This window comes from Netta rufina (genome assembly GCF_964035555.1).
Source record: "Netta rufina genome assembly, chromosome: 3".
Taxonomy (NCBI): Eukaryota; Metazoa; Chordata; class Aves; order Anseriformes; family Anatidae; genus Netta; species Netta rufina.
The window spans coordinates 23,165,985-23,180,642 of NC_140125.1; the positions used below are offsets into that span (position 1 = coordinate 23,165,985).

The 14,658-nt window shown below is 43.0% G+C and overlaps 1 protein-coding gene across 1 annotated transcript; it reads right to left on the minus strand.

Annotated features, from left to right (window-relative positions):
* Positions 1 to 8,203: 8,203 nt before the first annotated feature.
* Positions 8,204 to 13,764, minus strand: SLC30A10 (solute carrier family 30 member 10; the record flags this gene model as incomplete). The annotated part of the gene is made up of 4 exons (XM_084285248.1): positions 8,204 to 8,676; positions 9,415 to 9,654; positions 12,886 to 12,969; positions 13,257 to 13,764. The coding sequence occupies 4 exons, from the start codon at positions 13,762 to 13,764 to the stop codon at positions 8,204 to 8,206; spliced, it is 1,305 nt and encodes a 434-aa protein (XP_084141374.1).
* Positions 13,765 to 14,658: the final 894 nt, after the last annotated feature.

Sequence of the window (14,658 nt, forward strand, 5' to 3'; positions counted from 1 at the left end):
TGTGTGTGTCCCATGCCAAGAAGGCTACCCTCAGCCCTGCTGGCTTCACAGACAGCACAGGCAAGCTGCCGAGCTCCTGGGCCAAGCGAATGAGCCCTCTGAAAGAGCTCTGTGAGCCAGGCTCTTCTTTGTTCCCCTCAGCCTCCTGTGGCTGCTGTCTCACGCGATTGCTCTTTGGCCAGGACACAGAGTGCTCAAGAGAGCCAGTATTTGTCTTTCAGAAGGAAACATAACATAAATGCTAGTTGGGGGTTGAAAATATAATTTGGGGAAGCCTTTGACTTCTGCCAGAAATAGTATGTATTTCAGAAAGCTGAAAGAACAACGAGGACAGCAGTGTTTGGGTCTGCTGGAAGACACCAGCCTTGCTCCCCAAAATCACCCGTTTATTGGAGAAGCTGTACCCTGCTTTGCAACCAGGAGGTGGGGTTTCTGGGTCCATGAATGTAAGGAGCTGGTTGGTTGAGACTGGATTTAATATTTTGGGCACCAGGGATGCAAACTGCAAACAAAAAATGCTCACATCTGAAGACAAAAGGAATTAAGAGAAAAAATAAGGGAAATCGTTTAAAAAAAAAAAAAAGCCTCAGCGCTTTGACAGTCCCTCCCTTTCATGTCAAAACCATCAGCAGTAAGACAATGTATGCACCACTGCCCACTTCTGGACGGACTCAGAAACAGTGCCTGAAAAGAGCTGATACTCAGGGAATGGGGTATGTGGGGCTCTGACATGGAGAAGGCAGAGGGCTGGGGAGCAGCTTCTCAAGGCACTCTGCACAGGCTCACTTTTATTTCGGCGACCCTGCATTTCTTCCTGCACCGTGACTTATCAACCCAGATGATTTAGGGCTGCCAAGCTTCACTGTTAGAAATGACATAATGCCAGAGATGTTTACTATCAGAAGGGTGATCCCCAGCTAGTAGCGTGTCCAAAATCATTTTGGTGCAAATGCTGCACCTCTGTTTGAAGCACAAGAGCTGCAGGGATGGATGGTGTCAATTGTCATGGGGCAGATCCTGTACATTGCTGGCCTCTTACGCCAGACTATGCCATAAGAAAACATTTTCTGTGAATATGGGCAAGTGAAGGAAACTGGCCTATACAGAAAGGATGACATCCCTTTTTCACATGTCATTTTTAAAGAGAAATTGCTATTTAAAACAATTTCTGCAAGATTTCACAACATCATTTGGTTTGCTGATTTGCAGTAGCCTGGCGTGCTTTATGTTTCAAAACTTGAGGGATCTCATCTGCACCAGATACTTCTTACAAGATTTATTTTTAGTATTTATACTGGAAAATAAAATTAAAAAAAAAAAATTGTTTTCTTTATCTTTAATTTTTCCATCCTTTAACCACTAAACTTGCTGTATTCTATGCTGTGGACCTCTTCTGCCATTTCAATAGCTTGTATAAGGTCTTCATGCTTTCATTGTGCCATACATCCTCCAAAGCCTCATGCCATCATTCTGTTCCCATCTCTTCACAATGAGGTGGGCAGCAGTGTGTGGCCAGCCAAATACAGAGCCTTCTAAAAATGGGTGGACAGTAAAAGTAAATATAAAAAATGTTCTGGGACTGGAAGCAGGTAAAGCAAAGTGCAGTGCCATATCGAACGTGCCACTTGCCTTGCACTTCTTGTTTTCAGAGCCATGCAAGCAGCTGCAGTGATAGCGTTATCTGCTGAGTGCATTGCTGATCCCGGCAGCCTTTCCCCTCCCAGCCCGCCCTGCACTGACACAGCACAGCATAGGCGTGGAGAGAGGAAGCCCTTCAGCCCCACTGGCTACCAGAACTGTTCACGTCCTAAGAAACCACCACCTATTTCATCTCCTTTGGGTTTTGCAGCTACTGCTACCTTGCAATACACAGCAGAGGCTCAGCGCCCGAGGGCCACATCAATATTAGTAAATTAAATAGTGCCTGGGGGTGTTTCCAGGCACTGAACCATGACCATCTGCATTAGTAAGCTGTTCAAACATTTCATGGTCTGTGCCAACTAGCACTCTCCCAAACAGTTCCAGGGCACAGTCCAGAGTCAAGGACCTTTTTGTAATTGGCCATTATCATGCAGCCACCCCCTTTGAAGTGGACAATATGCAAGCTAGCTATGCCACGCTGCTATATTTAATGTACTATTATAGAAGTAGTCAATAATACTTCACTATTATAGAAGCAGTTGATAATACTTCACTCTTATAGAAGCAGTCGATAACGCTTCATGGTCATTCAAATGCCTGCTATGTCTATAAACCAAGATATGTGTTTCCTTCATCAGACATTTGCTATCTCACTGAAGAAGAAAAAAAAATCCCATCAGCGCAAGGGACCACACTTCCATGGCATTGAAGTTTCACCACACTTTAACAGAGACAAGTACAGCCACATAGTAGCAGGGCTGTTCTAGCAACTTCCAGACTTCACTGGAGAGTTCATGGTGAGCACTACAACCATGCATCTCCACCTAAAATTTTATAGCAAAATAACTCTCTGGTGGTAAAATGCAGTTAGGACTCAACAATCAATTCCATCTTTGCATCAAAAGGCAAAGCCGGTGTCCCTGAAGAGACAGAGGCTGATTCTTCTCCACTGGACACCTCATTCACACCTCTCAACATTTCACTGCACATCTTCTGTCCTCAGATTGATTGAACCTTCACCTTGCCCTAACTAGAAGAATTAGCAACTTCATCCTAACTATGTTCTAAATTTGAAAGAGATCTTAAGAGACCCTTCATCTTCCCCTTGTGACCACTATTATTTCCCCACTTCCTACCATGGCGTTGGACCAGATCAGGACTCCATTAGATCATAAAGAATTTGTACCCAGCTGTGGGGGACCCATAGCAGTCTCTTAAAATATTCTTAGACAGGTATGTGTCTAAAACCACATGTGAAAGTCCAAAAAAATGTAATTGTAAATATACATTAAAACCTGAATGCATAAGCAATCACTTTGATGAAACCATACAGATTGTGGATATTTTTAGGAATATTTTCGTATAACTTTTTAAAAATGTAACCTATTATGTCCAGCCCAAAATCTTCATTCTTCTGTGGATTCCTGGAGGACAGGAAAATATCGAAAAGCAGCAGCCCTACAACACAGAAAATATCTTCTGCTCCAGGAGGACAAAGATAGAGAATAAGGGCCTCTGTGTAGACGAGAAGACCTTGAGTTCCAAGGGCCTTATGCAGACTGTGCAGCATGGAAACTGTCCATTAAATGCCAGGGTTAAACCTGCACATTCCACAGCCATAGCCCTTGCTCTTCTTGCCTGAAAATGGTGGGGTTTTTTTCAGCCTTTATTAATATAAGCATAACCTTATCTCTTTGAAGAGAAATCCTAGGATCACTCAGGCAGTGTTGATGCAATGGTTTTCATCAACCACCAACAGAAGTTAGGTTAACAACCGAAAACAAATGTTGAGGGTTTAATTGATTTTTCCTTGAATGTATAGATTTTTATTTTACAGATTTGTGTTAGTGTCCTCCAAACCACTAGTGCTCTACCAGCTACAGGCTGAGGGACATTAACTAAGCTTATACAACTTGCCAAGCACTACCACTCCTTTCAAACCTTCCCTTATTAAAAAAAAAAAAAAAAAAAAAAACCTGTGGAGCTACATGGACAACTGAAGAATCAGACATTGTCAGGTAGGCCCCAGGCAGCAGATGACAACACTGATGCTAAGGAGAGGGAAGACACTCCTTATTGCTACTAGACAAACAATGGGTTTATTTAAAAATGCAATTTATTTACAACACATTCAAACTTTATTTTGAAAAAAAAAAAAAAAGTAAAACTGTACATAAAATTCGGTTTTCTACTAACAGTTAATAGAACCACAGTGAGATTTACAATTCATTGATTCAGCAATCATGGAAATTACATTTTGGCACATTATTTAAATCACATTGTGAACAGAAATGCTGAAGGAAGTTTTAAGCAACATAACTCCATAAATGTAACAACTTCATAGAGTGACATCCTCACATCAAGGTGTCACTGTTTAAATAAAGTATTTAACACAAAGTGCTTCCACTGTACAGCAGAGTAAATACTAAAACCTATAGAAATCTTCATAGTATTTGGATTACTTTTCCAGAAACATCCCTTTTACCTGCTTTCTAACAAGCGATCCAAACTTTCCCTTAAGGTGTTTAGGAATGACTCCCCTGACTTCATTATACCTTCTGAGGTTAAGAAACCAACTTTCTTTAAAAAGGTGGTTCAGGGGGAGTGTGGTGGAATTTATATATATATAGAGTCCCAATCTGTAGACAACACTTCTATGCTGAAGAAAGGACATTAAATAATCCCATCCACAGACCTTGGCCTCAGAATAAAAGGGTGCATTCAGAAAGGTAAGCATTATAATAGAGAAGGGAAGGGGGGAAAGTGTGGGAAGAACTGAACAAGGTAAACAATTGGTTTGCAATGGTAAAGTACATTACACAGCAAGAACAGACAGTGGGGCGACTTGAATAAAAATGGAGTGAAGAAAAAAAAGCCAGTACATAAAAAAGGTATTTGTAAATTGTGTTACATATCCATGACCAGAAGGATAGCAAAACTGATCTGCTTTTATTAAAAAAAAAAAAAAAAAAAAAACATATTAGGAGGAAGGAAAAAATGGCTAGACTAAAAATCAAAATAAGTATCTCAAAGGACACAAGGAAATCAACTGAAAACTTGGCAAAACAAAGACAATACTGCTTTAAAAAGGCCATAGTTATATATATTTTTTTTACACAGAAGAGCAAAGACAAGATCTGCACTTTGTTGCTGAAGAAAGATTTAACAACTGAATTTACACATTTGGTTAAAGAACATATGACAAGGTGACAAAAGTTTGAATTCACTTTAAACAAGGCCCACAATTGATGAAGGCCAGTAAATTGTTTTTACATACAATGTCATGTATGCATACATGTTAATTTATTCCAGATTTAACTTTTGTTCCAGAACTATCTGCCAAGGATAGCACATTTTGTTGCCATACAGTTAAGTCACTTGTGTCCCCCAGATCCACCACCTGCTATATATAAGCTGGTCAGCTGTTTGAAAAATCACCTGTGTTTTAAGCACATTTCCTTTGCTAAAGGACTTGGAGGAGGGCTGAAATCACTGCAAGAAAATCTGACTGCAATAACAGTGAACTCAGAAGGGAGTACTTGAAGGGGACAGGGTAGCACAATCAACTTGCAACAGTCAGAAACTTTACATTACTGAATTGGAGGGGAAAAAAAGCAATTAAGTTAAAGAGGCCAGAAAGGAGAATTTATGACAATGCAATATGCTCCAAGACTGAATTTAGAGTAAGTGCCACAGGTAAGTGCAAATACCGAAGCAAACTGTATTTCAAAATGAGGTAAGCATACTTCAAGAGAATTGGAAGAGATGCTAACAACTGAAGGGAAATTAGCCAACACAAGATAGACACTTATTGGAATGATGTCTACTATGAAAGTAGAAAGGGACCACCCAGCAGAGCACACACCCAGCACACATTTAAAACAGGACAAAAATATTCTGTTGCAGGGCTCAAAGACAGGCCAGGATATTCAGTCAAAAACCCTACCTGGACACCCTGAAAGCCCCTACATAGAAAATGCAAGGTTCATCTCATCAGTAACATAGCTCTGCTGGTTTTGCTCGCTAATAAAGCATTTTTTTTTAACTTAGCCTGTTTTCTAGACCTGAAGATTTCTATATTCCCTGGTATTTTCCTATTTATTTACAGACAACAATTACAGTACGTTCAACCAGACATGAAAGTTCAAGAATGTTATTTCATTGTGTTTTCAGGTTACACCACTTTTAAAAAGTTAAAAAAATAGATAACCACTGTTTTTACAAACACCGGAAGGATAGAGAAAAAGATAGTCCATTTTATCAAATACCCCAATATTACACATATTCTTTTTCTCTAACTCCAGGGTAAAACAATACTGACACTCCATCTTTCAACCATTAAGTAAAAGGTGTATATAAAAAAAGATTACCTGATTTAAGACACAAATGCATAATTATGAAAGGGTGCTTGTTTTAGAGGATATCTTGGAGGTAAGTTCCTGCACAGACTTTGTTGTTATTTGGGGAAAATTCTACTCCAGTTCTCAGAAAACAAGCAAACCTATAAATACATTTGTTATTTAGATCTACACTCCTCCATTTAAACATCACAGTAGATGAAAATAAGTACAAAAAGAACAGAAGCATGAGCTTACTTCATGCCACACATTTTAAAAGGACAGAGCAGTTCTTGAAATGTTTCCTGATTTACATTAATTTGTGCAACAAATGCAAAGCAAAATCCTGCTGCTGCTAACAGAACCAAACACACTGGAGGATTAAGTTTTTAATGTTATTAACAAATAGTTTAATTTATATAATACAAACCTACCATGAAAGACTATAAAATACATTAATTCACACAAGAATTGGTTCAAAAGGGGTAAGTACAAACCTAGAGGTGTGCAATTTAGACTGCAGTCACTGGTCCAGTAAATATCATTTTCCAAGCAGCAAAATACCCTGCTGTGTGTTTTAATGTTCATTGACTTTAACATAACCATCCTTATTAAGGAGCTGGCTTCTTTAGAGCCAGTCGTGGTCCTACCAAGCCCTGGTATTTTCCCAGCCCAGCAGGAAATCAATTTGCCCTTTCCACGAAGCAGTCCCTGAGGTAAAGACACCACTGTTTTTTTTAAAGGTGTCTCTGTGAACTGATAACTAAATAGCCTGTCCAGGCCACATGGAGCACTGAAAAGCTGCTTTTGAAAAAAAATGTATTTGAAAGCTTCTGGATCAGATCCACAGTGAGGCTAAGCACTGCACTCAGTGAGTATTAGGTAGTGGGTCCCCTCTTCCAAAAACCCGGGGAGCAGACCCAACCAAAATCCAACACTGCTGACAGGGCAAGTCATCTTGTTTTCCTTAAATCACCCTTGCATGTCTTCAAAAAGAAGCAGCAAAAAGGAGAATGGAAATGCTTCACTAAATACTTCAAAATGCACCTTTGGGTTTGGGAAGGAGAAGCAGGGCAGAGGGGAGGGCGTAAACTTAAATAAATCAACTAGAAATAATTGAGACTAAAATAGGAAAATCTCCCAGTATTTCTATATATATATAAATTATACAAAAGCTCCCTGTAAGTTATAACACTGTTTTAAAAAACTTCAAATGGAATTTCTCAATTAATATTAAATTGTCTCTTAATAATAGAATTGCAGAATTGTAACTATTCATAATAGACACATTAGCTTATTTATTCAGCATGAATAAGGACAGATGCTCAGTGTTAAAGATACTGCAATCATTCCACACAACAAATGAATTAAGACTGTGGCTATTATAACTTCTGTTGCTTGGGAGGTTGGGGGGTAGAGGCAAGGGATAAGAACTGAGTTGTTTAATCACAACAATGAACAAGATAAAAGTTAATTGGATGACTACTTGCATTTTTGCTTGCCAAAATCAATAGAAACAATGCCAGTAATTCCTTAGTTTTATGACACAGAGCATATTCCTTAGCATCCTTCATCTGTGATTAGGTTGGCTCCAGCAGTTCTAGTAGAGAAGCAAGACCAGATTCTGCTCTGTCCCCACATACAGGGGTCACAAAAACAATGCAAGCCAACCCTTCCCAAGGGCTTCCCCTCTAATCAGACACCATTATTTTCATTCATCCACTTCAGAAGCACAACAGTTACTGCTAAAAATGAACTGTCTATGCAAAGTGAGTTTTAAGGATCAGTAAAACATTTCTACATGAGTCCTTTATAAACATACAGTACCTCAGCCCAGTACAATCATTAACTTGCTACAGGGCTCTCAGGAAACAGCTCACTTTGACAGAAAGGCAAGAGTTTCGTTCCCAGTAGCACTGGTCATACACTGCAAGCACCAGGGTGGACAGCAATACACCTCATCCACTCTAACAACAGGAATTCACACACGGTTTGGTAAGGAACTCTGTTAGGCTGTATCTGAAAAACGTTTAGATGAGTGCACACTTTTCATGGAAATATTAACCCTTATTTCAGATATGAGCTTTTTTAGGTGTATTTTGGTTTACAGCTAAAGCACAGAAATCTTTTCGCCACATTAACTTCAGCTACAACCACTGATGACCCGCTTTCCTGCCTGGACACCTTTGTTCTATGAAAAATTTTTACAGAGTAGACCAAATTGTTTAAAATCGCGTACTGCTCAACTGCGACTTGTCAGACACTTCACAATTTTTCTCATCTTTAACACTATTCTCTGTCAGTGCACACTCAATAGGGATTTCAATATCACTTTTACTTGAACCATTGTCTTTATGCAGTGCAGAAAGGCAGCTATCATTTTTCTCAGTATAGCCATTACTTTTAGCCAGCGGTGCCTCCTGCTGACTGCAGCAGAGCTGAGAGTCACAAGCTTTTGAGATGCAGGGCGAGCTGCACAGGAGGTGGGAGGTCTTGCGGTCAATGTACTCAGGTTGGATGGTCACAGAATGGATCCCTGCTTCGTGGAAAATCTTTCTTATTTTATAAGCAGCATCCTGGTAATCAGTAGGGGTTTGGCACTTGACATGAAGAGTAGCAATATTCTTGCCACCTGCAAGCTCCCACACATGCACCTCATGAAGGCTGATAACCCCTGGTACACGAGCTAGTCTGTCAGCTGGAAAACATAAGAGAAAGATGTTAGATGGTTTGGTGTGCTGGCTAGGCCTCATTGAGAACCTAATCCAAAAAGAGCTGTCTCTAAACTGTCTTTCAAGGAGCTGTACTTAATAACATACATCTGCTACCTGCTGACTTTGGTTCTTATGCAAGGTGACCACGCAAGCAGTCCCCTCCATTCTTTCTGAGCCCATACCATCTCTGCCCACTGGCCACTTACCCACAGCTTATAGAAGCAATGTTGGAGTACCACTTCCTTGGCCAAGGTCCACATATTCTGGTTTGTTTAGCCCTGAGCATGGTAGAACTCCAGAAAGACGTATGTGCTATGCTACAGTTAACCAGTGCAAACAGTGCTAGAGAGCTACAAAATTAGCCAGCCTTAATAGAATTTTCTAAGCTGTTTTGGAAGCCCTTCAGAAGAAGCAACTGCAGGGCTGGGAAATATTATAATTCAATGCTGTTTCTTTCACAAACACCCCACACAAAGCATTAACAGCTCAAGACCTGGTATTTTTGATGTTGTTGGAGTACCACATTCTCAAAATGCATGCTTTAACTAATCCAGAGAGATTTGAGTCATGTTGCTAGGACACAGGCACGTGACCATTTCCTCACAGTTCTTGAGAATTTAGGGCTATTATGAGTAAATACTCCAAACATGTCATTCCAGAAATAACATGCATTGAAATCTATCATTAAAATTAATAGCATTTCAACAACAAATTTGACTTACTCAGTAGTTGCATATTAACACCTTTGGGAACCATCTGCAACAAAATAATTGAGGTCTCTTTGATGAGTGGGAATGCAGAAGACAAGATGATGACCACCATAATTATTGTCAGGCTTGGATCAATGTAGCACTGCCAGTTACAAGGAGCATTAGGCCCCAGAGGAAGTACATGGAAAATTGTAGCAGCAACTACCACAACCACAGACCCAAGTGCATCTCCCATAACATGCAAAAGAACACCTGAAACAAATGAAAAATTCCATTAGTTTTTTCAGACTTTTTTTTTTTTGAGCAGCTATAATGCTGTATTTTTCAAGTCTGTTCTACCTGACATGAAAAATGCAATATTCCAAGCACTCAAATCATTACCAGATTTTTCAATAACAGCTTTCAGAACAAAACGTCAAGGGAAATACTGACTCCGAACCACAGCTGCTTAAGTGGGATGCATTATTAAACACATAGGGTACACTAGCAACTGCAGACCAACTCCAATGCCATGGCAACACAAAGTGTCTTTGCCTAAATGCCTACAGATTATTAAGAGATCCTGGCACGTGAAATCTCAACTCACAATTAAAAATTGATGACTAAATCTATCAGTTCTACCCTGGAAGCTAAGTCAGCCAGAGACCACCCCCAGTGACTAATAATTATTTCTCCTCAATCAGTTTCTACTACTCTGTTGAAATCCCAAAAAATTACAAGAGTGAAATGTAAGGAATGACTATTCTTACAGTTCCAACTGCTCCCAAACTCCATTTTTTTGGATCAAGCTTGATTACTTATATTAAACTTTGTCCCACCAACACTACTAGCACTCAGACTCAAAAAAGACCAGAACCCAGTTCAACAGTTAGGTGCATGGATGCCACAGGTGTTTTTGTTCAGTTCATTTTTTTTTAAAGAATGTGCATGTACTATTCTAAATTCAGAGAAATGCTGTGTGCCACTTCTTATGTCTATAGATACATTTTTGCACTCAATGTAAAGACAGAAAACAGTCTCTTGTAATAACTCTCTTCACTGCTCTTTCAAGTGCAATGAACAAAGTAGTGTTCTTGCTACAGTTACAATAGTCTAAAAACTTCATTTTTTTTCTTTGTTTTTCTCACTGCATAATCTTGCCTCTTCCTGTCACTGCTAAAAAGCACTCCAATTTTTTCTGTCTTTACTATTCAGACAAATCTCATTCCAACCCGTGTCTAATCTGTAGTACCTCTATATATATGAGGTTAATTCCTTTGACAATACTTTTTATTCAGAGGATGAAACAGGCCAACTCCTTTTAATGTCCCTATTACAAGCAATTTCCAAAGCTCCGCTCCAATGTAATCCCTTCCTCCAGGCCAGAGAAGCTGCGAATGGCTTCCTCTGAAACTCATTAACAGCACAGCTAAGAGTTCTGACTCCTGTGATGATGGATTCTGGGTCTCTTCAGACCTAGAACCATGCCCATGCTGGTTCTCCATGCAGGAATGAAGATCCTTAGCATGAGTAATGGAAGCAATAACCATTGAGGTTCCTTGGAACCACTTGGATAAGATAAGAAAGCATAAACTCGCACTGAATCCAGCTCTTTCTGCTGGAGTCAGGAGTATTCTGCCCCATTTGGCAAACTCCCACAGGGTTTCACTTGCCGTAACAGTGTTGCAGTGTTTCCTCTTTCATTTATAAATAATCTGGATTCAGCATGTGCCATCAGCTATTGCACTAACAAGAGGGATAGGCAGGATGCAATTTCTAAGGTAACTAACTGAAGAGCGGGGCTTGAGAAGAATAAGAGTGTTCCAGGAAGGCTTATTTTGAATTGAGAAAAACAGCACACACTTAAGAATTTGGAAAAATTATGGATTGAGAATATAAAATTTGAAAAATGTGTATTTAACTGACAGGCAAAGTTAATATGGTTAATACATATGTCTCAGTTATGCATCACATGAGGAAAAAGAAGTGATCCCATTTCCCTGTAGACCCCCAAAAGCTTTAGATATAAAAACAGAACTGGAAGGCAATTTTTATTTAATAGTTATTAAGGTAAGACTATAGACAACAGTGTCTAGACAGTGTATAGACAACAGTTAACAGTGTCTGTTAACTGAGTATAGCTATATAATTAACTTCCAGCAGCAAAGCAAAAACCAATTTTGAATTTTAAAGACACATCTGTAATGCTTGCTAACAAAAATAAATTTTGCAAAGACAAAGTTAAAGTAACACCTAAAGAAAAATCATCTTTTTAGAATTCAAGAAAGACAGACATCTTAAAATAACTGATGCAGAACTCCTCATTCTTCAGACATTTTTGACACTTGCCAGCATCAGTATGCTTAAACACTGTAGTTCAGGCAAATACAGCCTTCCCTAAAATACTCATTGGTTTCTTATCCTTCTCTCCTCCTTCCCTGAAGATGGCAGTTTGCTATGCCAATACTCTAAGCACTCTAATGCCATAAAAGCCAACAACACTAGTGCCTAGATATTCAGGCAACTGTTGTCACTCTAGCACGTGGTTTAGTTTGCAAGGTGTCATCCCCTACACACATATTTGCATAACTCTGCAAGCATTTTTTTTTTATCTGTTTTGAATAAACAGATAAACAAGCCAAAAAAAATAGGTGCCTGACTGCCATGACAACCTCATCAGATGAATTCATGTGATGCCAACTTGTATGACTTTAGAGGAACACCACACCTTCTCATATGCTGTTATGCGACCACAAGAAGCCTGAGGCTATCACTTTATTTTTGTCTTTGCAACAGCCCTTTCCTAGAAGGGAAAATTATTGTTAAATACACTACTTTCGTTTCTGTTAGGAATAGGTACATAAATCTGTATGCATATGAATACCTATATGCAAGGACTTGGTTAATTTATTCCTAGATGTAGTCATAATGTTTCTCTTTGCAGATAACAGAGATCTGCCAAAGCAGAACATAAAAGGGGCTTGACTCTGTCCCAGACTCTCTCAGGAAGAGGTTCACAGTTCAAGGACTTGGAAAAAACACATGCAGAGATACCAGTTTCAACACCTTTCTCCTCATGCTGACTACAAAACTTGTGATTACCATTGCTGGGATTTAAAGAAGCTCTGTTTTCTGCCTAACAGCATTTAAAACTTGAGAACCGCCCAACTAGTCATGCAATGACAAAGAAAAGTCTCACAGATACCTGCATGACCTTCCTGTATGGCCTCTAGTGGCTTGAGCTAAGTGCAAGGAGCTTTGCTCCTTTCCAAGTCCAGCTGCAGTCTTCTACAGATCCAAAATGAGCCAAACCAGCACCACATTGATTTGCCATTACCCATGCTATCTCACATGACCAAAACCTTTTTGCTAACTGTGCCCAGACACGCAGAGGGGTCCTCAGCTCCATCTCACACTGACATTTTGGGGGGGAAATTTAGACCGAAGGTAAAAAGTGTTTAAAGTTAATGCAACATTAGCCTCCTGCTGCCATGCCATACATACCTCTGATGTTCAAGGCTTCGGACTTTTTCTCTACTTTCTTCCCAGACCCCTCTTCAGGGCTTTTTTGGTCGTTTGGGGATTCACCTGCATTCAAAGAAGAAACGCTGTGTTGTGTATAAGTTCTACAAACAGAAAAAACATCAACCTTCTCAAGACCAGCTCCTTTCCAAGAGACGACGAGAAGCCAAGCCCGAGGCCACCCCGCACCCCCACGGCCGGCCGCGCATAGAAGGGGGGGGCCCGGCGGGGAGGGGAGGCACCGGGGGCGGACAGGGGGAAGCCGGGGCTGGGCAGAGGGGGACCGGAGCCGGGCCGGGAGCGAAGCGGGGGGCACGGGGAGCGGGGCCGGAGAGGCTGCAGCCGAAAGGCACCTGCTCGGTCGGCGGCGTCCCGCGGCTCGGGCGCCCCCCCCGTCGGGGCGGCGGCGACAGCGGGCGGCGGAGCCGGGGTGCGGCGGCAGCAGGCGGCCCAGTCCTGGAAGACCAGCAGCCCCACCAGGTTGACGGCCAGGCCCAGGGCGCCGACGATGAGCACCAGCTCGGCGTCGTCGATGCGCTCGGGCCGGGCCAGGCGCAGCAGGGCCTCCACGCAGATGGTGAAGCAGAGGGCGGTGAGGAAGACGGCGTTGCTCAGGGCGCCCACCGCCTCGGCGCGGCTGTAGCCGTAGGTGGCGCGGGGCCCGCGGCGGCTGCGGCGGGCGATGCGGCCGGTGGTGAGCCCGACGCAGAGCGAGATGAGGTCGGACAGCATGTTGAAGGAGTCGGACACCAGCGCGATGGAGTTGCCCAGGTAGCCCGACACCAGCTCGGCCACGAAGAAGCCGACGGTGAGCACCAGCATGAAGATGAGGCGGCACGTCTTGCCCGAGTACCGCCCCATGGCCCGCACTACACCGCCGCCGGCACCCGCAGCGACCCCGGCCCGGCCCGGCACGGCCCGGCACGGCCCTTAACGCCGCCGGCACCGCCCCGCCCCGCGGACCGCCCCCGCCCGCCCCCCGCCCGCCCCGCCCCGCCGGTACCGGGGGGCTGCGGGGAGCCCCGGCGGTGGCGGCCACGGGGAGCTCGGGGACATTGTGGGTGGGATGCCCGGGGACGACCCTGCACGGGCGGCGAGGAGAGGTCGGGGCTCGGGGGGGGCCCCCCCCGGTTCGCCCGGAGCCCCCCCCGCGCCGCCCCGACGGCGGGAGGTTCGGTGCGGAGGGGCCGGCCCCGGCCCCGGTACCGACGGTCTGGGCGAGGAGGGCGAGAGGGGGGAGACAGACGGATGGACGGACGGACGGACCGACAGACGAACGGACAGAGCCCCCTGCTGGGCCGGGCGGCGGCCGGGGGCGGTGTGCGCCATCCCGCGGAGAAAAGGAGGCTTCGTGCGGGTGTGTCCGGCACGGGGATCGCTCTGCTCCTCGTGGGGGCTTTGTCGTGACAGTCCTCGGGACAGTGGCAGCCCTGCCTGCAAGGGGAAGAGGACAGAGCCCGGCCGCCGACACAGCGTTTTGAGGCGAGGGGAGCGGCTGGTGATTACAGGGGGTGCCAGGAAATTAAGCCATTCGCAACTGCTTGGTCCTCAGAAACAACAGCGGATGTCACTAGACTACAGCGATCCCAAACTGGGCTTGGGGTCATCATGCGGTTTATTTATTTTTTCTTCTATCACTTCAGAAGCAGATAAAGAAAGAAAATCAGAACCAGGCCTAAGCAGAGTAAACTTAAATAAAAGATGTCAGGCCTAAAGAAAATAAGGTCCTTGAAGTTATACCCTGTGAGATGCCAA